A 24,495-nucleotide genomic window follows, 5' to 3' on the forward strand; every position below is an offset into this window, starting at 1 on the left:
TGTTGCTGAGATGTGGATCTCCTTCTGAGAGGCGAGTGACGGGTTTGGTGGGTCTTTGTGTATCCATCCTCATCTATGAGTTTGTTACGTTGTGTCCCCCCTTCTCCCTACCCTCCAAAATGACAAGGAATATGATGTTTGTTACCACAGCTGCTCTCATTTATTTTGCACTCACTGGTCACAGGTCACATTCCGTGCATTCAGAATAAAACATATGCCTCTACAGATCACATTAGGCACAATAATAATCATTCTCTTACCAACCATCCCAGACCACCAGATGGGGAACAGAACAAAACAGCCCCCCTGCCTCCAATAGCCAATCCAAACTGCCCAGGTTTGGGATCCTCAGCACCTTTTAGTGATGATGCTCTGAGTTTGGGAATTTGGTTGAATTCCCAAAGCAGGAAAAATATTTGCTTGGGAAAGGGTTTCATTACAAACTTTTGTGCACCCCAGGTATTAGCCTCCCACTGAAAGGAATGCACCATTTACTTGCTATGATGTGCACAATAGCATATTTGAAAAATTTCAATATGTAAACAAAGGGGATACCATTGTCTCCACATTTTTCTGGCCTGTTTTAATCAACACTATAATCATTTTGCTGGAAGTACAGTGGTTCATGCTGCCCCAACATGTAGATGCAGGATTTGGGCAAATAGAGTTGCGTTCAGAAAGCCTGCTCTGGAATCTGGCAGCTGTGTAGAGTGAAATGTAGCATGCACTAGAGTTGGGAGGTATTGAATCACAAAACTGCAGGTTCTGCGCTTTTTCTCTCTCTTTTTCAGCCAGTGGTATTTGGTGATCTCCTGAGGTCTGCATTAGAAGGGTCTGAGGGAGGTACAAGGAAGGCCTCTTTGATCGCATGAACTTTGCTTATTTTACTTTATTTGGTCTCCTTTTCCAACACTGCCATATTTCAACAGAGCTTTAGCCAAAAGACAGATGTCAAGTTGTCCCACACCAAGTGATTTGTAGTCTCACAATTTGTAAATTGTCAAAGGTTCAGAATGCAGAGTGAATGTCTGAAATGAGAATAACAATTCCACATAAGCTGCAGACATCATTTATTAAATGTAATTGGACAGCATCATAATAAAAAACAGAAATTACTCAGAGCCGTTCACCCCCTGAAATCTTCCTGTACAACTTGGAGCTTTTCTCGTTTATTCTTACTTCTATTTTCCCACTCCCAAAACCTAATTTATTATAGGCTTTCACAGTCCTCATGTTTAATGTACTTAATTCTCCATCGGTTTTTAAGAGGTAAACTTGACAGGTCAGGTCACTACAGACATCTGAATTTTTTTCTCTTGCTGTTATAAAAACAACCCACTGCCAATGTTATAATGACTAAAGAACGTCGCCCAAAGGAACGTCTTTGTGAATAGCTTTTCATGTCAGGCCCAGGTTAATTCTCTTTACAGGAATGTATATGTTGTAATAGTGAATGTGTTTCCACGCTGACATTTATGCATGTGTTTTCACCTTTTCACATTCATTTCCTTCCATTTATTTTAGCTTTTTTTCCTATTCTTTGGCCTGCCTGCTGCAAAGTCCTTCCAGAGCTTGTGTGATTGCCTTCGTCATAACATCTTATACAGTTGACGTGGAATGTCTGGCTCCACAGCAGAATGGTGTTCTTTTCCAGCATAACCCTGGCTCCTCGGTAGTCGTCATTTTGAGAACGCAGTGCTTTCATTTCCTGAAAGTGCTCATTGTAGAAACAGTCCCCCAGGAAGTGAGACATCTTTTTCTCTGTGTCACCTGTCTCATCTGTTTTATCTGTACAGCTCACATCACCACAGTATCTGAGCATCTTGTCTAGCTCTTACTTTGTCATCTAGGGATAAGCAGCGTTCTTTGGAGGAGCAGTTGTTTTGTTTTAACAGTGTTTCAGCTGTTGGACTGTTCTGATGTAGTGAATTCATGTGGAAGGAGCCCTGAAATTTCTTCTAGTGATGGGGGAATCTCAGACTTCAGGAGGATTGTGGTGAGTTTGGGTAAGCTCTCAGAGCTGCAGATGCTCCAGTTGAAGATTATTCAGTCCCCATGGGTCTGCATATTTGGCCTGGAAATCTCACATGAATAGGATACTTCCCAAGATGCCAGGTACTGCCTGTCATTATAAAAATACTGCAACTGCAGTCTTTGTCACAGATCTAGAAATGCAGAGCTAGTGCAGGAATGAAACATGCCAGGAGGACAGAGCTATTAGAACATTGCATTTGGTTTGATTCTAGAAGATAGGATAAATGTTCAGGCAGGGAGAATGATCATATTCTTCCTGACATGCTTTGCCCAGAGCCTTCCTTTCTTCCTGCAGTCAGAGCATTTCTTTTTTACAGAGCTCTTGCAGTGTAATTCATGGATAAAGGGGTGGAGTTTACCCACCAGCTGAAAGTATCCAGACTAGCCTCTGGTGGTTAAACTGGAGAAGGGCCAATAAGGCCTAGTTCAGGTTTTGGTTCTGCACAACCTCATCACTCAAGCTTTGTTTTAGCAGAACCAAGAAGCAGAGGTTGGTTTGGAATCTGGGTTTCAGTTCATCAAACTATCCAGATTTGGGGATGGGAGTTTCAGGTGGAAAGTGGTGGGTTTGCCCCCTCTATATAAGTGTACGACACAAGCCTGGGTTTGAAGATTTGCAGGCTACATTAAAGACAGTAATAATTAAATTAGTGCATAAGAATTTCATCTTTATGCTGAAGTTTGTACATCATAAACACCAAGAAATTTCCCCAAAGCATCAGAGATTCCACATATTGCAGTAATAACTAGCACAAGGGTAGGCAACCTATGGCACAGGTGCCGCAGGCGGCACGCGAGCTGATTTTCAGTGGCACTCACACTGCCCGGGTACTGGCCACCAGTCCAGGGGGCTCTGCATTTTAATTTAATTTTAAATGAAGCTTCTTAAACATTCTGAGACCTTATTTACTTTACATACAACCATAATTTAGTTATATATTATAGACTTATAGAAAGAGACCTTCTAAAAATGTTAAAATGTATTACTGGCACGCGAAACCTTAAATTAGAGTGAATAAATGAAGACTCGGCACAGCACTTCTGAAAGGTTGCTGACCCCTGAACTAGCAGTTTAAAATAATAAGCACTGAACAGAACTTGTGCACTGTTTTAAAGCTGCCACCAGGAGGCATCCATTTTACAAGAACAAAAAACAACATGGGATGAGATACGGGAGAGAGATTGGAGCTTCTGACTGTTTGCAGAGGTGCTAAAGATTGTGTGTGGAAGCTTCTCTCTGAATGCTTTTTACTGAGACACTGTGATTCGTGGTTTTCTCTAATGTGACCAACTGGAGCTCAGTGCTCTTGGTTTGCCAGTTTATTAATTTTCCTAAAAATGCTGTCCTCAGTAGTTTGCTAACCAGAAGAACCACTGCAGTGGCTACAACCCAAAGAATTGTAGGTTGCGATGCCTCATAGGTTAGCCACCTATAACAACAGTAGCATGAATCTTCTTAAGCAGAGGTGTAAAGTTAAAATATAATAATTGAAGGTGCTGTAGGTAAGTGTCTTTACTTTCCAGGATGATCTGTGTGCTTGATGTGGTTACTGAGGAGTTGGTTTGAGTATTACCCAAAAATTTATAGTCTTTTTTCTTTGGCATTTTGTCGTAGCTCTCATTTGGTGACATTCTGATTTGCTCCTGACATACAGCAGATGGCTAATGTAATCTGGCTGATAAGGCACTGGTGAGGCCTCCTCTGGAGCGGTGAGGCCTCCTCTGGAGCACTGTGTCCAGTTTTGGGCCCCACGCTACAAGAAGGATGAGGAAAAATTGGAAGGAGTCCAGCGGGGGGCAACAAAAAATGATTAGGGGCTGGAGCTTATGAGGAGAGGCTGAGGGAACTGGGCTTGTTTAGTCTGCAGAAGAGAAGAATGAGGGGGGATTTGATAGCTGCTTTCAACTACCTGAAAGGGGGTTCCAAAGAGGAGGGATCTAGACTGTTCTCAGTGGTAGCAGATGACAGAACAAGGAGTAATGGTCTCAAGTTGCAGTGGGGGAGGTTTAGGCTGGATATTAGGAAAAACTTTTTCACTAGTAGGGTGGTGAAGAACTGGAATGGGTTACCTGGGAAGGTGGTGGAATCTCCTTCCTTAGAGGTTTTTAAGGTCAGGCTTGACAAAGCCCTGGCTGGGATGATTTCATTGGGGATTGGTCCTGCTTTGAGCAGAGGGATGGACTAGATGACCACCTGAGGTCCCTTCCAACCCTGAGATTGTATGATTCTAAGTGCAAGCCCTCAGCTTCCCAATATTTTGGCCTTAGAATCTTCATTGGCAACTCTTTTGCATCTGGTACCTCTCTTGATGAGGAATCAGTTTTTGGACACCTGCATCATCCTGGATGTCAGCACGATGAATATCATCACATCTCATGCACTCCCACTCTTATTGCAGGAATTTTATTCCAGTTACCAGAATTTGCAACTGTTCTTTATATTATACCTTACACCTTGCTCTGAATCCTGTTGTGGCAGTTAAGATCAGCTGGGAGGCTCTAATCTTGAAGACTTTATGACCAGAGGCAGACTTCTTCAGTCAAAGATCCCAATTACTGGACTCTTCATCTCTTGGGTAACCCACTGGACCCCAAGTCTTGTGATCATCAAGGCAAATGACCTGAAGCACCTGCCTGTCATAGTGACCCTTACTTAAAAAAAAAGTGAAACAAACAAGTTCAGAGGTGAAGTGAAAACCTAATTGTTTTACCAAGAATGTTTTTCATTACTCACCTCTGTAAAGATGATACTATACGCATCTCAGTTTCCTATATACTGGTACCATGATCTCTGTCTAGAAAAACAAAACTGTGGCTTTTTTATGAAGATTATTCTAAGATCTGCAAAGAACAGCTTTTAGAAGAGACAGTCAGCAAAATCCTACCAGCTTGGCCAAAAGGAAGGCTCGCTTTTGGCTGCTGCAAGTTCTGTCTACAGACTTGCAGGGGTGCATGTTAAAAGACTCAGTTGTAGAAATGTGAGCAGTGCCAAGTTGGGTCTTGCCACTAGATGAGAGAAGATGCTGAATTGATGTAAGTCCTTAAATTGACAAATACACTTGTCATCTCCATTCCTCAGACTGGAAGGTTGCAGAGAAGTCTTGGTTCTGAGTTCAGTTAATCTTCTTTTCTTTTCCCTGTGGCACATGCTGACTTTAGCAAGATTTCAGGTGGACCTATTTTGGAGCAAGTGACTTGTCTAAAATATATAATCATTAGCTCAGCCTAGATTTCATTAGCGTTTATTGTCTGAATGGTATATGCTGACAATGGACATCCAGCTGTCTGTGCATTGCTCTTAAAGTAACATTTCAAAGCAAGAACAGAGTGACTTCCTTCCAAGGTGCAGTGTTTGATCTACCAGCAATAATGGTCCTGGCCTTACTTGTGTCCAGTAACTTGTCAAAGAACTATGCCTTACTTTGGCTTTTGATACAGATGATGAGCTTGGAGTCAGATTAATCAAAGTTAACTGCAGTGAGTGTCGAAATGGGATTCCCACTTCTGCAGGCAGGTGAGCATGCCCTCTCAGCTCAGGGTGTGTGAAGGAAAATGAGTTAGTTGCAGTAGCCGAAGAAAATATACAGAGTACAGTATACAGTCTGCAGCTCATGATTCTGACTTAGAGACCAAATGCCTTAAAAACCATCCTGGTCTCCTTTTTATCTGACGGGTTTAAGTAACACATTCTCTTTACAAAGCAAAGAACTAGCTGCTTGAATCCAAATACATTTTTTGAATGTCTTGTTAAGTGCCAAATGTCAAGAATTTCATAGTGAACCAATAAATCTCTTTAAAACCTCCCCACACATTTCAGATGTCTGATTGGAACATAACATCTCCAAATTTGGGTTTGTTTTGGATTCTGTAGCTGAAAATATGAAATGTCCCAGTATTGCCATGGTAGATTATTCGTTTTCTTTTAGCCATGATGTGGTGTCTCCTAAAAATCTCCCCTGCAGCCTATTTGCACAAGCCACTTTAGAGGTTGCTGCAGAATTTGGTGCCTCTGAACCGGTATGGAGTGTTACTCCTGGGTGCACCCATAGTATGGGAAGGTCAGGATAAAAGCAGTGACACCTGTACAAGGGAACACACTGCCGCTTGGTAACCCTCTATCGAAGCAACCATGTTAAATTATCTTCAAGGTTTCCACTATGGTTTGTTTGATTTTTCACTTAAATTCTCACTTCTGCTAGGCAGTTGATTTTTGCTGGTCTCTTAGTTGTTGTCTGCAGGTTGTAGAGAGATTTAAGTATGAAATGGATTTTAATCTGAGGTTCTCTAGCAGTCTTGTGTGTTGTACATTAGGAACATTGGCAGCTCATGAACATAGTCTGTTGGTTTTGAAGTAATTAAAGTAACTTTCACATATTTCAGTGAGGCATGAAAATGCTGCACTACAGAAAGCAACCCCAGGACTTACTTAAGAGGACGGGGCGTGCAGCCAGATAATGGCTTCCAGAGGGTCTATGGAGAGGATGGTGCCTCAAAGTTCGGGGAAAGAGATGTATAAACTTCAGCTGATTTGGGGCTCTGATTCTTAAATCTGTTTCTAATTCTGACAGGTGGGCATTACTTTCTGCCTACAGAGTTTCTTCGGTCCCATTGGCCTATACCACACAATTCAGCTAAAGAATAGTGTCATCTTGACTTTAGATAACAGAGGAACCAAAAAGAAGAATGGTGCTTTCCCCTGCTCGCAGTTGGTGATCACTCAGGAATTGTGGGTGCAAATTTATCATAATGGTTCTGCCTTTTCTTCAACAGAGGCTTAAAAATTTTGCTTTTAAAAGCTGACACACAAGTTTAAACTATGTTGGGTAAGTAATGACATTTGGTGTTAGAAAGACCCTCTCTCTTGTCTGTGGGAGTATTTGCTGAAATGACCAGCTGCTGCCAGCTATTCAGTGAAAATGATTCCCTATAGGTCACCAGCAAGAAATAGTTGAGCAGAATGCAATGTAAGAGATACCACACACTGCTGAGGCTCATTAAACAACTTGATGGCATCCAGAACTGATCTGGAATTAAAGGTCTGAAAATTGGTATTGAGTATAAAAGCAGAAATGGGGTTTTAGATTCTGAGAGGCTGAGATGGGCTTTTTGCTTGTTTTCTTTGACAATGCGAGCAAAATTATCTTGGAAACCAGCCTTTTGATTTAGGATAATTCGTCTCTTTTTTTTAAACTCTGGACTTCTAGTAGTTGGTGAGAGATGGATTCATTTTATCCTTTGGGCTTCCCGTGTCAGTAAAGATTTCTGCTTTTTTTATCTGTGATGCCATAGTCCTCTGCATGATGATGTCACAAGTAGAAAACTGCAACCTCAGATGAATAACAAAGCTGAGGTGGAAAAGGGGTTGAAATAGAAATACAGAAAATACAAAATATTGTTCTTTGTCGTGTGTTTTTGAAAGTTCCTGCTTCCTTCACGTCCCCTCATTAATAATTATCTGTGATGTATTGTGCATGAGCATTTGAATGGGCTCATTCGACTATTCAAAGACTCCAGTCGGGTCAGCCATGTGACTACCTGCTGTGATCTCCTCTTCCATGTGAAAGACTCAGCTTACATGCTACCCTGTGCCTTTCACTCTGTTGGGCCTTTCATAGATTCATAGCTCATAAGGCCAGAAGGGACCACTGTGATCATCTAGTCTGCTATCCCCCACCCATATAATACAGGCCATAGGATGTCCCGGAATTAATTCCTATTTGAACTAGAACTTTAGGAGCTGGGAGTGCCTGTTGGAGGACTAGGGAGCTGCTGGTCATAAGGAGTGCATAGCCGGTGAAGTGCTGGTGAAATATACACATGAAGAAGTTGGCATCATGTCAGAGGCAGTGTTAGCCCACTGGGGCCCCAAGCAGGAATATTTTGCCTCCCCCACCACATAATAAAAAGTGAATAGCGGGCAACCTTGAGCTGCTCGGGGCCCTAAGCAATGGCTTAGTCTGCTTATGCCTAGCATCGATTCTGCATCAGATCATCAAACGGTGGTGCATAAAAAAATGGAGACCTTCCAAGAGTCATTGTTGCCCTATTGGATACTGGTATGCAAAAAGGGTCATTGTTACTTAGGGATTTATCTGTGATGCCATAGTCCTCTGCATGATGATGTCACAAGTAGAAAACTGAAACCTCAGATGAATAACAAAGCTGGGGTGGAAAAGGGGTTGAAATAGAAATACAGAAAATACAAAATATTGTTGTTTCCTCCATAAGAGGATAGTGGGTATTTAACAAATTTGGCTGAGAAGTAGCCAACTCCTGCTAACCAGTTTCTTTGCTACATCTCATCCTTCCTTAGTTCTACATAAATGCTCCCTTTCTTTATGCGTATCAGCAAAGTAGTCATTTTGGGCAGGTCTGGAAACTGAAACCTCTTTGATCGGAGGGATTTTGGTATTAAGGAATTATTGCCGTTCTTATAGTTCTGATATTTTCTGTTATTAACAGTGCTCTCTGGTTTGAACTCTCGATTGTTTAGGTTACGTCATAGCTGCAAGTATAAATTACAACATCACAATAGTGCTTTATCATCTTTTAATATGGCAATAAACAGGAGAACTGTTTCATAGGACAAGACTGATGATCCATCAGGTCTGGTGTTTGTGGCTATTTCTGAATGTTGCAATGAAAGCCTTAAACTTCTACATTGCAGCTAACTGTGAAATTTGATTACATGATGGGAAGTTTCTTGCTCTTTCAGCTGGTGACCAACTGAAATATGAGGATTGCGAATCCTTGTGGTTTTTATCCTGAATCTCTTCTTATCCACGCAAATATCCGATCCTTTTAAAAAATAATGTATGAGGCTATTTTCAAACCTTGTGTCATAAATTGCTTCTACAAAATACAAAGGTGCACCCATTACCCCAGTCTCTAATTTTTCATGCACAAATGGGTATTACTGGGGAAAGCAGGATATATGTGAGTGTAAATATCTCTGTGCATGCAGACACGTGTACTGCATGTTCAGTGGGGTAAGTACCTATTTCTTAGCAACATTTTAAGCTTTAAAATGTATCCCTTAGCATGCACTCAGAGAATTATTTTGTACAGTTTACCCTTTTTTTTTTACTATTGGCACTAGATATCTAATTAAAAACTAAAAAAGAGAGAAGTGAATGGAAAATAGCACACTTTTATCGTACATTAATCATCTTTCTGGTTTGGCTCTCCACTAAAATCTCACATTTCCCCCCAATTTCTCATCTCTTTCAGATGTCAATGAATGTGAAGCCGGGAATGGTGGTTGTGAGTCCCAGTGCTGCAATACGATTGGGAGTTTCTACTGCAAGTGCCCCAATGGGCTGAGGCTGAAGGGAGACGGGAAGGTGTGTGAAGGTAGGAATGGGATGACAGCCTGCTGGCGTGGGCCAGCCACTGGGGGCTTTGATGAATTCCCTTGGCTCCTACAGCTGTATGTATGTTACAAAGAATTGCATTGTAGCCTTAGAAATTCAGAAGTTATAAAGTTAGGCCTTGCCAAATTTTATAGCGGAGAACAGAACAGAACAGATCGGATCTGCCTGTGATTTGTAGAGTAAGAATCAGCTGTTGTAGCGGGTGCTTTTAAGTGTCTGTCTGTAGTGTTGAGACCCTTTGCCCTTCTTCTGCTGTTCAGAACCCTTACCCCTCTTCTTCTGTACAGTCCAGCTGCATTTAAAATATGGTCTTCCACACACATTGTACCAGGATGATTTGCAAGATAGATAATAGTGTAGATGGTGTGTGGTGGGGGGTAGGAATAATAGGGTTTGGGGAGGTTGGATGGGGTACGTGAGGGAGGTGTGTATGGTCTGGAGTAGTACTGTGGAGTGTGTAAGAGAGACTGGGTGTGTTTTGGGGGTGGGGTATGTGATTGCACATGGAACAGTACAGTTGTTCCCAGTTGATCCCAGACCCCCGGGATCATGCCGCACTCTGGTAGAATTCTTCCTCTTTTTGTAATTTCAGGATGCAAAATAAGATTTTAATTGTATTGACATCCAACACCCTCCCCTCATGAGACGGAATAGGTGGAAATCAGGTTTAGCTTTAGTATATTGGATGGGACCAAGCGTGGGACTTTTGTTTTCCTTTATGACAACAATTGTAACTAGGAGAGCAAATACAAAACGTACACCAACTACATGCTCCATAGATGATTGATTGCAGCTTAACTGCTTGGTTTCACTTATGCACTTAATTACATTGTGTCTTTTATTCCTTCACCAAGGGTACCATCCATTTGAACACCTCTTCTGGCTACTGGGAGGCAGCAATGGTATCTTAAATTTCAGCCAGATTTCCAAGGGAATGAAAGGCCATTAGCTGGGAGAGGCCATCTAGTCTCTCTCTCTCTCTAGGACAACATGTTATTATCTCACTCCTAATAGAACTTCCTTTTGTGTGAAATCACTGAAAGCTCTCGCTTCAGGAATGTAAAGGTTCTGTTTGTGCCCATTCCCAGCTGTGTCCCGTCTGCGAGAGGACAAGGGCTGTTTGTGGTTTCAAAGCACTTTAGCCTTCTTGACAATGTTTTGGAAAACTTTTGTGCTGAGCTGGTTTTAAGTGGACAAATTTGTTCTGATTATTCAAGGAAAGGGGGAAGTGTGCTTGGAAAACAGGTTGTTTATATTTGTAGTTTAAAGAAGCCTGCGCTTATTAAATAACAGTACTCTGCAGTATTCTGCACTAATGCTCCCAAGCAGGAAAGCTAGTACTAGTAATGTAATTTATCAATTATATTGCAGTACTGACACCACCACCAGTTGGGACTGAAAGAACATTTTCTTTTATTGCAATAAGGCAGACAGACTTGCTAATTATTTTAGTTTGTTAAATTTCCTTGAGTCTCTTCAGCTAGGTGAGAGAGAGAGCAATGCAAAATACGTGAATTTGGAAAGATTTCAAGTGAACTTCAGTGGAGTTTCTAATTTTGGGGAGAAATTTATGGTTTTGAGTGGAAATCTGGCAGAATTTGATACCTCATTCTGGGGTGGTTGGATGGTGATCAGTGAGAGAGAAGCCTCTGTTGAAATATTTCTCCATTTCTTTCCATTTCCTACTAATTTACAGCATGGTGGCTGAAACCTAAAACACACATCCTGGAAAGGCAGAATTGCCTTGAGTTTTCCAACATCAAATCCAGACTTGAATAAAACAATCTTAAATCAGCCAGCACCTTTGAGATTTTAGAGTAAGTTAACAGGCCTCAGAACGGAGTCTGTGATGCCAAAGAAAAGTCTCCTCTGTGCCAGGACTGAAATATCCATTCCTTTTACTCACTTCCACATAAAATGCTCCTCTTACAAATGCTCGCCTATTCCTTCCCCCCATGACTGACACGCCACTTGGCTCCATCTAAACGGTGGTAAACTTGCACTGGCCTTCTTTGAAAATTGAAACTCTCCTTGACAATGGGCATGGGAATGGGAGCAGTATGCCAAATGACAGGGCATCCAAAATATGGGATGTTGTGGATTCATGTGTAAAAGCTGCTCCTATACGGAAATATCCAGCTAAGTTGGCATTTCTAATGTCCAGGTGTCAAGTTTATCTTCCTTTGAACTGGTGAAGCTGTATTGGTGCTAGTGCAGCAGTGGGAAATTAGAAGGAAACTGTGAGCATAGACCCAGCCATGGTACCGAAATGCTGGTATATTTGCTTGAATAGAAAATCCAATTTCATCTTACTCTCTGCTTGCTTACTACAGTCAAAGTCCCTCTCCTACCCCCTTCTGCCTGTTTCCTATATGTATTTCTTCTTGTTTTTATGTTGATATAAAAAAATGCCCTTCAGCAAGGGCCCAAGCCATTAAAAACTACTAGCTGACACCCCTTTTGCCATCCCCTGCTGGGAATTCCTTGTCTCATGTCATTTCCTAATAACCATTTCATGCTGGCTGGACACAGAATGTCATTTTAATGCTCCTCAGAGAGTGGCAGGGTCTGTCCAAAGTCATGTAGCCTTCTGTTCAGCATCAGTACTGTCATCTCTTCGAAAATCGTGTCTGAGGTGAATGTTACATTTTTGTGTTTAAATTACCTTTGGAATAGTAGTTTAACCATGCGATTGAGGGTACTACGGAATGTGAATATAATGGATAGCTCCATAGCCATTAGGAAGAATTAATAGATAATTCTACACAGGCCTGGTGGTAATGCTCAACTTCCAAGAGGATTAGTCTTCTCATTTTCTACCGTGTTAGTACCTTAGTACCAGTCCACACCAAGGTTTAGGCATGAATCATTATGTTTATAAGGGGGGGTTTCTAGGTCCATGACTTCACCCACAGAGTAGCCCAGAAGTTAGAGTCCTAACAACTAGATGTTAAAGGACAGGCTCTCTTTCCTCTACCCACACACTCCTGATTTCATTCAGTCGTCCAGCATAAATGCTCAGTTTCTGGGCACAATCAGTAGCTCAGACATCTAAAATGATACCAGTTGCATGCACAGAGGTGGAAAAAGGCTGTCTGTTTGAAAATCAGGCTTTATGGGTGAATCCTGGCCCTATTGAAGTCAACAGGAGTTTTGCCATTGTCTTAACAGGGCCAGGATTTCACCCAAAGTGTCTGTCTTGCATTGTTTCCCACCTTCCACGTTGGAGTTTCTATTTCCGTAAAATAGGCAAAGAGATGCACATTTGTATGTTCTGTAAAGTGAAAATTAGGGGACTGTGAAATGTAATAGTCTAGGCCCCAAAGGAAGCCTCAGTCATATGGACATTTCCCCCCTAGTGCTTGAATTCATTATCATTATACAGCAGCGGTGGGCAAACGTTTTGGCCCGAAGGCCACATTGGGGGTGCAAAATTGTATGGAGGGCTGTGCCCCCCCAAACAGCTTGGCCCCCACCCCCTATCCGTCCCCTCCCACTTCCTGCCCCTTGACTTCCCCCCTCAGAACCCCTGACCCATCCAACCCCCACTGCTCCTTGTCCCCTAACCGCCCCCTCCTGGGGCCCCTGCCCCCATCCAACCCTCCTGCTCCCAGTCCCCTGACTGCTCTGACCCCTATCCACACCCTGGGCCCTTGACAGGCCCCCCTGGAACCCCACGCCTAACTAACCCCCCCCGTTCCCTGTCCCCTGACCCCTATCCACACCCCCATCCCCTGACAGGCCCCCCCGGGACTCCCACACTTATCCACGCCCCCATCCCCTGACTGCCCCCCAGAACCTCTGCCCCATCCAACTGCCCCCAGCTCCCTGTCCCCTGACTTCCTCCCAGGACCCGCTGCCCCTTATCCAACCCCTCTGGCCCCCTTACCATGCCGCTCAGAGCAGAATGTCTGGCAGCCGCGGTGCTTGGCAGGAGTGCGCAACCGCCCACACGGCAGCGTGGCTGTGGGGGAGGGGCTGGGGGCTAGCCTCCCTGGCCGGGAGCTCGAGGACCGGGCAGGACGGTCCCGTGTGCCGTAGTTTGCCCACCTCTGTTATACAGCCTGTAGTTTTCTACTAGAACTAAACTCTTCTTCTCCCCCGCCCCCCGAATTATGTGCTGTACCAGTTCTGCGTGTTTGGGATTGCTGGACCTCAACGTCAGACTATTGCAAGAGATTATTTGCTAACCAGAGCCAAGAATTAGCTGTATTTTTTCTGAATCTATGCCAATCCCAGCACAAGCTGAAATGGACACCTTTACCAAGTTCTTACAGCATTAAAAATATAAAGAAAACATATTTTCTTTAGTAAGAGTTAAAGCACCCAACTCAGCATGTGATGTTGATATATTAGTATTGTCACATGTTTTGTGGTAGAATTATCAGTTTACTGCACTGATTTGCTTAGTGGGAGAAAGCAGAAACTATTCAAAGTAATTAATAAACGTTACTGACATACTGGGAGAGAGCTATCTTAGTGAACGTTGATTTGGACATCGAGGAATTTTTGAGAAAAAATGTTGCATCTTTGCCAGTTTGGTATATTTGTCATGTTTTGTTTAAAATAGCTGAAAGTATTTCCTGGCTTGTTACACACACTATCAAGATGTGTGAAATAAACAGCTTTGTCCTTATCTGCGCCAAGTTAAGGCATTTTGAATTTCCCCAGTATTCCCTGGACAAGGATTAGTTTCTCAGGTGATTAAGGGGTTCATGATACTGGTGGGAATGAACCACGCAATTACACTCTCTAGTACAGACCATGTGGTGCTGTTACACAATACTGATGGGCAAAATGGGTTGGCTAAAATTAAAATTGACATGAACCTTTGCCCCAAACATAGACTCAACTAAACTTTTTTTTTTTGTTTTTAAATAGCTGGGACCATAAAGGGCAGATGTTTCATGAGCGAGTCTATTCCTATGGCATTTCCAGTCCTGTCTAAACTGACAGGTGCTGGAAATCTCACAAGTCTCTTATGATATTACCAATCTAATTTCCACTCTAACGTGGTTTGAATAACCTCATCCAAAGTGTTTGGGCCTGACTCACCACAATTTTGACTCTTGTGTGGTCACTTATATCTGTTCAAAGTGGGTTCTGATTTGAATGGCGTTTTACACACAATTTGCACTCGCTTTGCTCAGGTGTAATATTGATGCTTCCTCCAGGTGCCCAAGACTGAGAGTCACCTTGTTGCCTCTTTTTTGTAATTTCTGCAGGTCAGCTCCTGGATACCACCAGCCCTCTGCCACTCATGCCCTAGCCTCAGAGTTCTGCCAGCCCTTACTTTGCCTTGCAGGTATCAAAAGGTGCACCCTGGTCCCTGAGCTCATCTAAGTGCATTCCCTGCAGTGTTCAGCTCCCCTTGCTGGACACTCACAATAATTAGCAGGTTTGCTTGTTTGATTCAACTGAGGAGTCACACGTTGCTTAATGACACAGTGTGGAGATGTATTTATAATAAAAACAAGAACAAGTTTAATAACATAGAACAGAGAATCAAAGACTCAAATTCATAGTGGGTAAGAATATTGGAAACAGCATGGTTACATATGAAATAAAAGGATAACACTCTTCTTGGAGTCTAAACGTAATTTTAACACACTAAAATCCTTGTTTGAAGTAAGTTTTCATCTCAAGCAACTTCCTAGCCTCTTTTGAGCATAATTAGCTCAGTGCCTGGAATGGAACGTGGGCAGAAGGCTACGAGTCTGGACTTTGGGGTTCTAGTCTGGACTCTGCCACTAAACTCACTGTGTCAGTTTGTGCCTCAGTTTACCTATTTACACATGTGCCTCAGTTGATTCATGAATGCACATTGAAAATGACTGTAATACTTGTAAAAGGCTGAAGATTGACAGCCCCGAGAGCCAGAGTCTGCTGTTTTAGTCACAGAAAGCATGCAGTTGGGGCAGCATCAGTGCAAGCTACTCTCACCCGACCTAGTCAATGTGCTCCGCATCTGACCTGGAAGGAACATCTCTGGGGCAAAAGGGGGGGTTCGTGCTCTGTGCCCGTTCAGTCTTTACCCTCTCTGAGACTTGAAGGGTGACAATTTGTTCCTTTTGTACCACTGTTTTGTTTCAAGTGAGCACTTATCTGTGGAGAATAAAACGTGGGTGTAGTGGGACGGCTGCCCCACTCCTGGAGAACGGGTTAAAAGCAGCCAAGCTGGGCTGACTGGGGAAGCAGCCACAGCTGGGGCAGCTCAATCAGGGCCCAGCTGGCCCTGATAAGAAGGCTGGGGGCCGGGAGCTGGAAGAGTCTCACTCTCTAGCCCTGGACTGGGAAGGCCTAGCTGCCTGAGAGGAAGGTACCTGAAGCAGAGCAGTGTTGGGGAAGGGCAAGAGGAGCTGGGGCGCTCCAGCCTGGGAAACCCCCAGGCTTCCGGCCTTGGTGGAGGCCTGCAAAGGTCCTGGGGCTGCAGAGGGGCAGCCTGGCGATAGGCAGAGGCAGCTGGTCCTACCCCCTTGCCAGTGACGAGTGGCCATGACAGGCTGCAGTCTGGCCCAGCGAGCGGGGGCTAGATGACGACTGGCAGTCACCCCTGAGGGAAGGTAGGTTTAGACGGTTGGGGGTTCCCCTGGGAGAGGAGACCCAGAGCGTGGGGGTACTGCTGGGGCAGAACCCTGAGGTAAAGAGCACCAGGGTCCGGGAGGGACATGGGAGCCAGTGGCAGGCGAGACACCGGCCAGTAGGAGGTGCTCCGTATGCTGGAGAGCTAATTCCTGAGACAACCAGCAGGAGGCGCTGCACCGGTGAGTCTTCGACCTCGCTGCAGTGGGCCATGGCCTTGTTTCCAGGAGACTGGAGTAAAGCTGCAAACCATTTGTCCTTCTCCCTGGCTTGTCAGATACCTCCCCCCAGGCAGGAATACCTGGAGCAGTTCATCATGCTACATCACTGCATGCAAGACAGTGTTGCAGATGTAACTACGATGTGCTGGATATGCAGGGGACCCAAAGGGGCTTGGGAAACATGCCAAGTGTCCCACCCAAACTGCCACTGAACTGGAGAAACACCTGCACAAACCAAGCTGGGAGATTTGGTGTGGTGTTGGGGCTCCCGGCTTCAGCCCTGCGCCGCTCCTGGCTTCAGACGGGGGGGGCACATCGCCTTCAGCCCCACGCCCTCTCCCAGCTTCAGCCTGCAGGGTTTCAGCCGCGGGGCCCCATTGCTCTGTCATTCCTGTATGCAACATGCCTGCTACACTCATGAATGCAGGAGCAGCTCTACTCCACTCCTTTACACATGACACCCAGTATTCTTGGAGTGAACATAGCCTCTTGGGTATTCCTGGATTGTTCACATGTTCCCTGCTTGGCTGCCTCTTCTCCCTTGCACACTCCCTCAGACTCTCCTTACAGGTTGTATCCTCTAGTCTTGTAATTATTTTTGTACCTTTTCTTTGGATACTCCAGTTTGTCAAGATCTTTTTCTGTTTTGTGGCTCCCAGAACTGTGCCCAGAACTCTTATCTGTGGTCTTCCTGAGGCTGAGGAATACAGAAACTTCTCTGGACTTACAAAATACACAGTATTCCAATGTTACATCCCAGAATAGCATTTGCTTATATTGCAAGAACATTCTGCAGGGATTACATGTGAAATTTGCTAACTAATCGCACCCCAGGTCTTTTTCTGTACTGCTGCTCTCAGACCAGCCTGCTCTGATTTAGCATTTCTGGTTAGATTGTTTTATCTATTGCCTGCATTTATCTACCTTTCATCTCATGCTATTGTATGCTGCCCAGCCTTCGAAACTCACCAGTTCGATCTAAAGTTTCACTATGTTTACAAGCCGCCTTAATTTGCTATCATTGGTACAATTGATTAATGAGCCTTTTATTTTACCTCATCCTTAACTTGTCCAGGGAAGAGGGTCAGGTGCAATGGATTCAAACGGGAAAGGGAAAGGAAAGAAAAGCCATTTTTGCTTTCCACTGAGAAGTGTGACTAAGCAGATTAAAAAGAAATTCGTGCCGTGATATGTCTATTAGACCAGTGCGTCTCAAAGCCGGTCCGCCGCTTGCTCAGGGAAAGCCCCTGGCGGTCCGGGTCGGTTTGTTTACCTGCCGCGTCGCCAGGTTCAGCCGATCATGGCTCCCTCTGGCTGTGGTTCACTGCTCCAGGCCATTGCGGGCTGTGGGAAGCGGTGCGGGCCGAGGGATGTGCTGGCTGCCCTGGCCTGCGCCACAGCCCCCATTGGCCTGGAGCGGTGAATCGCGGCAAGTGGGAGCTGTGATCGTCTGAACCTGGGGACGCGGCAGGTAAACAAACCGGCCCGGACCGCCAGGGGCTTTCCCTGAACAAGTGGTGGCCCGACTTTGAGAAGCACTGTATTAGACTAACCATCCCAGTGCCAAGAATAGATTTTCTGTTAACGGTCCTAGCTTCCTTGCCTTTCACATTTACATAGTAGAAATTTACTATAAAGGTACTTGGGTCTTCAAGGGTTTTGTTAATTCATTTAGCTGGTAAAATATTTATTGCATCACTTATAAGTACTGTGCACATATGTCTGGTCTATCCCTCTGAATGGTCTGAACACAGGACTGGGAATCAAGACCTCCTAACCTGTAATCCTGGCTCTGATTCTGATCCCTTCTAACAAAAGCTTATTAACCTCTATGTGCCTCATTTTCCTTGTCTATAAAATGGGGCATTAAATTCCCTCAGATGGGTGTTGTGAGGATTAATTTGTCAATGTTTATAAAGCACTTTGCAGGTGAAAAGCATTATATAAATGCTCAGTATTCCAATTAAGGTTGTAGGTGTTTATCTGTACATTGCATAAGGTGATAAAGATGTAGGCCCAAATCCACCAATGTATTTGGGCTCCTAACTTCCATTGATTGCATACAGGTAAGCGTCTTCCAATTGTGTTGGACAGTTAGGACTTTAATAGACATTCCAGAGGTGTACATGGAAATCAGAGGTGTGAGTGAAAGGTGCGCTGTAACAACTTAGCATGCTCATCACATCAGCAATTTTACCTGACTTTTGTTTGTTCAGACTGTTTGTAAAAAATAATGTATTTCCCGGAAAGATCATTCTTCTTCGATAGAGTAACTGCCCAAGTTCCTGGGTTAGAATGTTTCTTTTAAACTCAGAATGTGAATGACAAGTGTGCAGTGTGTTACGGTGAACGAATATTCTCAGGAGCTGAATGGTTCATGGAAGGTTAGGCAGCTGCTGACATTTGGAACAGTCTACTCAAGTGACTGGAGTCCACCTTCCTTTGGAAAGTACGCTGTGATCACATTAGGCTATTTTCCTCCTGGATTGCACTCTGTTGCATATTCATCATGCAGTGATATTCATTACAGTCTAAACCACAAATTTTAATTTGGACTTTTGCTATGGCCAAATAATACCACTAAAAGGAGCTGCTATTCTCCTCCACTCGTATGAGCACCATGTTATGAAACATTCCAGAAAACTAATTGTGTTTTATGAGTCGGTCTCTGGAAAATCCAATAAGCTTTGCTTACCCCTCTATTTTTTTTAAATTTAGATCCTATCCTCCATAGCACAGGAATTGATAACATTATTACTTTCTTAGGGTAATTGGTGTGGCTTGAACACGGTGCCTTAATTTAGAAATATTTCATTGGATTAATAAAAAGAAAGACCCAGTAACGTTTCTTTACCTGAGTGGTTACTAGAGAAACACCATGTCTTAGCCGCACTCTCTGCTCTCTTGTTCTCAGTTCGGGTCACAGGAGGACCGAAAGCTTTGGAGCCACCAAATATAGGGTGTTCTCCCATAGCTTTTGCTCTCTAGGACAGTCCGTGTAGGGCAAAGAACCAAAATATGGAACTCTCATTTTTAATATATGGAGACTGTCTCCCCAACCATTTCATACCTTGTTTTCAGTCACAGGGTTTGAGAGCTGTTGGTTAAGTGTCACTTCCAGAATGGGAGAGCCATCAGTTGGTTAGCTAAGTATCAGTCCCATGGGAGGAGGAAGAGGATGTTGATTTCATGTCATTCCTGCGGGGGGATAAGGCCATGATTCTGGTGTCAGATGGCAGGAGGCTTCACCACTCATTGGTGACAGAGTGGGAGGGATCCTGGTTGGGGGTCAGATGGGAAAGGGAGGGTTCTTCATTTGAAGTCAGTTACGGGCTGGGAGGCTTTGTACTTCATCACTAAAGATTGCAGTCCACATTGGGTTGGAGCTGTGTTTTCTGGGATCTGTTACCTTGTCAAGTGTAGTGGTGGTAAATTCTGCTGGGTTATAGGTGAGTGATACGTCCGTATCCTTTGTCTTGTGTTCTTCACTTGCTGTTTAATCTTTGGGATTATGTAGTCTTAAAGCATGAGTTAAAACCCCCCAGTGCCATGCTGGCCTTTTGAGGCCCCTCTGAGAGGATTCGTGGCAGTACCAGTTAGGGTGCAGCAGTAATCTTGGCAGGGGTCAGGATTCTCAGCCACCCGTTCTAATCCACTTTAGATAAAATGTGGTTTGACAATTATCTGCTGGTCATGCAAGCCCAACCTACACCCCCAAACAAATGAATCACCATTGGCATAAACTGGCACCCTCGATGTCGGTGTGAGCAGAGGGGCTAAGAAAGAAGCATGGTTTTGTGGTTAGCTATCTGGCTTCGTACTCAGGAGATGGGGGCTCAGTTTCTGTTTTCCCATTTAACCTCGTGTTGGTCACTTCACCACCTCAGTTCCTGAGTTCCCCACTAGTAAAACGTGAATAGTAATAATGCCCTACCCTGGTATGAGGGGTCAGTCGTATTTGCCAGGTGCTGGGATGCCATGGAGGGGAGTGCCATGGAAAAGCCTGTAAATAAATGAAAAGATTTAATGGGTCACGGAGACTGAACTCTTCTCTCACCAACTGTTCCCTCCAGGGATGTGCTGAGGCACATTTTGGGGGTAGGGGTGGTAGGGCTTGGAAGCCTGCTTTGTGGCTGACTGCGTTGTACCTATTGTGCAGTTAAATAGTGGTACCTTTCACCAGCACAAGATTGACTTAAAAATTATAACAGCATAGTACTAACAGATCAATTCAGCCATCTCTTGGAAAAGAGAATCCTGTCTGTCAACATGTGCTGTGTGTGTTAGGGCAATTAAGGATCACATAAGGACCAACATTCAATGTACAGCTTCCACTGGCATCAGTGGAATACCGGAGGACAGTCAAGTATCAGAGGGGGAGCCGTGTTAGTCTGGATCTGTAAAAGCAGCAAAGAGTCCTGTGGCACCTTGTAGACTAACAGACGTACTGGAGCATGAGCTTTCGTGGGTGAATACAGAGGACAGTGTAAAGCTTGGAAGAATTACCGTAATGTCAAAGTCTTGCTGTATTCCTTTTCGTGAACAAAAAGAAGAATACAGTCAAAAGGGTTTTGCTTGGGTTGTAAGTGTTGGCTCAGGTACCTGTGGGTGTAGTTTGTGGGCGTCTTTTAGCATTATGCATGAACAACAGACCGATGAAATACATAATGAAATAACGCAAGCTCATGTTCTTTTTAATATTAACAGAATGTTTGTATTAGCCTTTGATCATCTTTTTTTCTTCATGATCTTTATTCGGAAGCAATCAGTACAAACATTTGGAAAAAATGGTTTTGTTTGCTGTAAAATAAAAAAATCTGTGAGGAGATTAGCACAGATTCCTAGGCTTCCAGAAATGAATTGCAAGTATTATTAATGCTTTTTAAGCATTCCAGGAGCGATTATATTTGTATTATTGCATTAGTAAGACTGTACTATGTGGGAACAGTTTGCAAGTTTTTCATTCTTCAGCTGGCATCTAGATTCAAAAGACAGGTTCGTGCAGAACTAACGTTTGTTTGTTTGTTTGTTTTTAACAGAACCTAATGTTCTCTCTCCCACACACACACACACATGCAAACATTCACATATCTACACAAGGTACATGCAACTCATAATGCACACAGCCACACATGCACAACACATGCTGATCATAGCACACAGACATGCCCTCTCACAAAGCACATACACACAGGCTCCCACCACACACATGCCCATGCGAGCATGTGTGTACACATACACACATACACGTGTCTCAGTCCAAGGGAAGACTCAGTTAATCAATGTCTGCATACAGCCCTTTTCAGTAATGCCCAAGGATGCCTTTCGCCCATGGAGTAGCTTAGAATGACAGATGGCTCATGGTGTGGTACTCTGTATACAGGGTGGTGCACAATATGTTGGCATTTGTTCAAACAAGCATCTTTGTGCTTTCTCCCATGCTGCCCCTTGGGCCTGGGAGGAGCTACCTGTAAATACCCTCAAAGCTACCTGATGATCCTCCTTCAAATCGCTCCTCAAAACACTCCTTTGCAGTGATGCCTATACAAAGCTTAAGAATGGTTAGGTTGCCAATTGACCAGTCTTGTCACATTCTTTCCTTGTACTCCCCGTCAGGCTGTCTGTATCCACCTGTTATCTCTTGTCTCGTATTTCGATTGTAAGCTCTTGGGGCAGGGGCACCTGTTTGTGCTGCGTTTGTACAACGCCCTAGCACATGAGATTCTGATCCGTGACTAGGGCTCCTAGGTGCAGAGGAACATAAAGAATCCGTTTGTGAGAGTCATTCTGAATGCTTATTGAAAACCTAACTTTGTGATCTCCAGCCCCTAATTTGACTGGTCTATATAATGTCCTGGTCACAGGAGTGACGCAGCGTAAGCTAGCAAAGCCCAAATTAATGTTTGCCAGACTTGGGACAGTTTGTGTAACCCTTGGGTACAGCCCAGATAGTGGCAATTTTAGCTTCCCAACTCCCCCAACCACGTACTTCATCCCATAGCTGGAGGAACAGCCTCTAGAGATAAGAGTAAAGTCTATTACCTATTTAACTCCTGACCTCTCTGCTCAGACAAGAGCATCAAATCGTATCTGTCATGACCTAGAGATGCTTAGGAGCTGGTCTGAGACCACCGGTTCATTTCATACTGGTCATGGAACAGTTGTAAGATAGTAATTTTTGATTGCTAGCGATCTATGTTAGTGCCAATGACCTAGAAGGGAAAGGCTATGTCTGACACATTTTGAGTATTGCACACACAATTGTCCATTTGTGTGCCCAGACTGTGCGTGCAGATATGGTATCGGGATTACAAATGCCATTACAGTAGTTGTACACAGAGGTGATTATTTGAATTAACTGACCATTGCATGAGCATTTACCATATTTGCATGCATAGTTATATATTTGCCTGCAAAAGTGATGTCCACCAAAACACAAGCAATTGCTTTTGCAGAACTCTCAGTCTGGCCCAGAATCTTAATTCTCTGAGCCATTAAAATACTTTTCAATTTTAATTTTATGCAAAGTTTCATTTGTAATGTTATCCCGTACTGAACAGTGTATAATTGTGTTTCTTGCTCACACAGGCAGCACTCTGTGGTTCTTTATTTTCCATTTGAAAAACAGGACATATATTCCTGTGCATCAGTCAGGAACAGAGCGGGCCAAATAACTTGTAAGGGATTGTTTATTTAATTCACTAATTTTTACCTCTCTGGGAATTGTCTGCAAGCAGATTGTAATTTTTTTCAAATGTATTCATTATTCCAAATTATTTGCTGAATGCATGCATCAAATAATGAGGTTTATAGCTTGTTTGCAAGCAGTCTGTTTGACTAACAAGTTAACCCAAAATGTTTTGATTTGACACTTAATATGTTTCTGTTTCCTAACTGGATGTGTTATATTTCTTAGCATCAGTTTTCTGGTAGAATAGTCATGAATACAAATTCAGAATTCACTTCCTGCACATATTCTTCAATTTGCATTTTCTTTCAGTGAATGTTCTGGCTGGGAAACAGCAAACATAAAGAAGCAAAGGCAATCAAAGTGAATTCATTAACATTTTTGAACCACTGATGGCAGAATCTTTTTTTGCACGATTCACACAGTTCTAGTCATGAACCTATTGTCTATTAAGAAAAGCCCTAACAATATATGCACATGATCATAATAATCTGTACATCTAAATTATGACACTGAATTTTGCATGTGGTTCCCAAATACCTGCTTTAGGTGTATAGCTGCATGATGTCAGCTGAAGTGCTGCTAACACCAGAGAATTGGAGACAAGACGTTCCGGGTGAAGAGTCCCCATCTCTGGAATTCAGTCGCTCCCACTTTCTGCCAAGAACAGAGTTCAGTGCAATGTGCAGGACTCCTCTTTTTGGCCAGCATTTGCTTGTATTTGGGCTAAGACTATGGAGGTTGGGCTGGTTGATAGGGGCAGCTGTTGCCTAGTCTGGTTGATGTTTCATTTTAACATAAACTGTGCTGTAAAGCCACAGCAACAGGGACATAATTATATACTAATTGATGGCCTATTTTAGGCACCCAAATGAACTCATGTTGTTTTGTTTTGTCAGGGTTTTTGCTCCTAGAAGAGAAACCGCTCTTCTTGTTCCACAGTGTGTGAGTGTCTCGGGATATTTTGCTCTACCTTCACTAGTAGTGTCGAGGCAGGACTTTCCAAAATGTGGAGTTGATTTAAAGCCCATTCTCCCCCCCCATGCATTTCGCCCCAAGTCTTCTATTTTCTTTTTTTGCTAACATGGCCAATTATAGAATTCCGGCTTGGACCAAACCCAGCTTCCCAATAATGCTCCAGAGCTGCCAGCCAGGAATTTTTTGGTTTCTTTCAGTTTGTGTGGTTTTGGGAGGAATGTGATGTCACGCACAAATTCTGGCTCAGCACAGAAGAAGAAAAAGCAGAGCCGGGGAGGGAGGAGAGAGTGAATGAATGTAAGGGTGGAGACACTTCTGCTGGGTTTGGCCTTTACCTGCAGGGGGCGGGTCGAAAGTTGAGAACATAAAAGGGAAGGGGTGTGGGAGGGCTCTTAGGAAAGCTTGGTCCCAAATGACATCTGTTGTTAGGAAGCAGTGCTGTTATTACCAGGGCACATTGTGCATGAGAGTCTTTGCAGGGCAGCTTGGCTCTGTGTGCAGCTTGCCCTGTAGGTGACAGACACGTTCTGGGCTGGTTTTATTTGAATTTAAGGGTTTTCCTCCCATTTTGTAGCTTGACTATTTCCTCTTTAATTTGCTCTGGAATCCTGTTTTCTGG

General features: G+C 43.7%; 1 protein-coding gene across 11 annotated transcripts in view; it reads left to right on the top strand.

Annotated features, from left to right (window-relative positions):
- MEGF6 (multiple EGF like domains 6) overlaps window positions 1-24,495 on the top strand; it is a 231,862-nt gene that overhangs the window by 121,787 nt on the left and 85,580 nt on the right. For all 11 annotated transcript variants that reach the window (XM_044996193.1, XM_044996194.1, XM_044996195.1 and 8 more), the window contains one exon: window positions 9,265-9,387. In XM_044996193.1, the coding sequence (XP_044852128.1) occupies window positions 9,265-9,387 (123 nt within the window). The remainder of the gene's footprint in view (window positions 1-9,264; window positions 9,388-24,495) is intronic.

Source organism: Mauremys mutica, chromosome 21, assembly GCF_020497125.1.
Source record: "Mauremys mutica isolate MM-2020 ecotype Southern chromosome 21, ASM2049712v1, whole genome shotgun sequence".
NCBI lineage: Eukaryota > Metazoa > Chordata > Testudines > Geoemydidae > Mauremys > Mauremys mutica.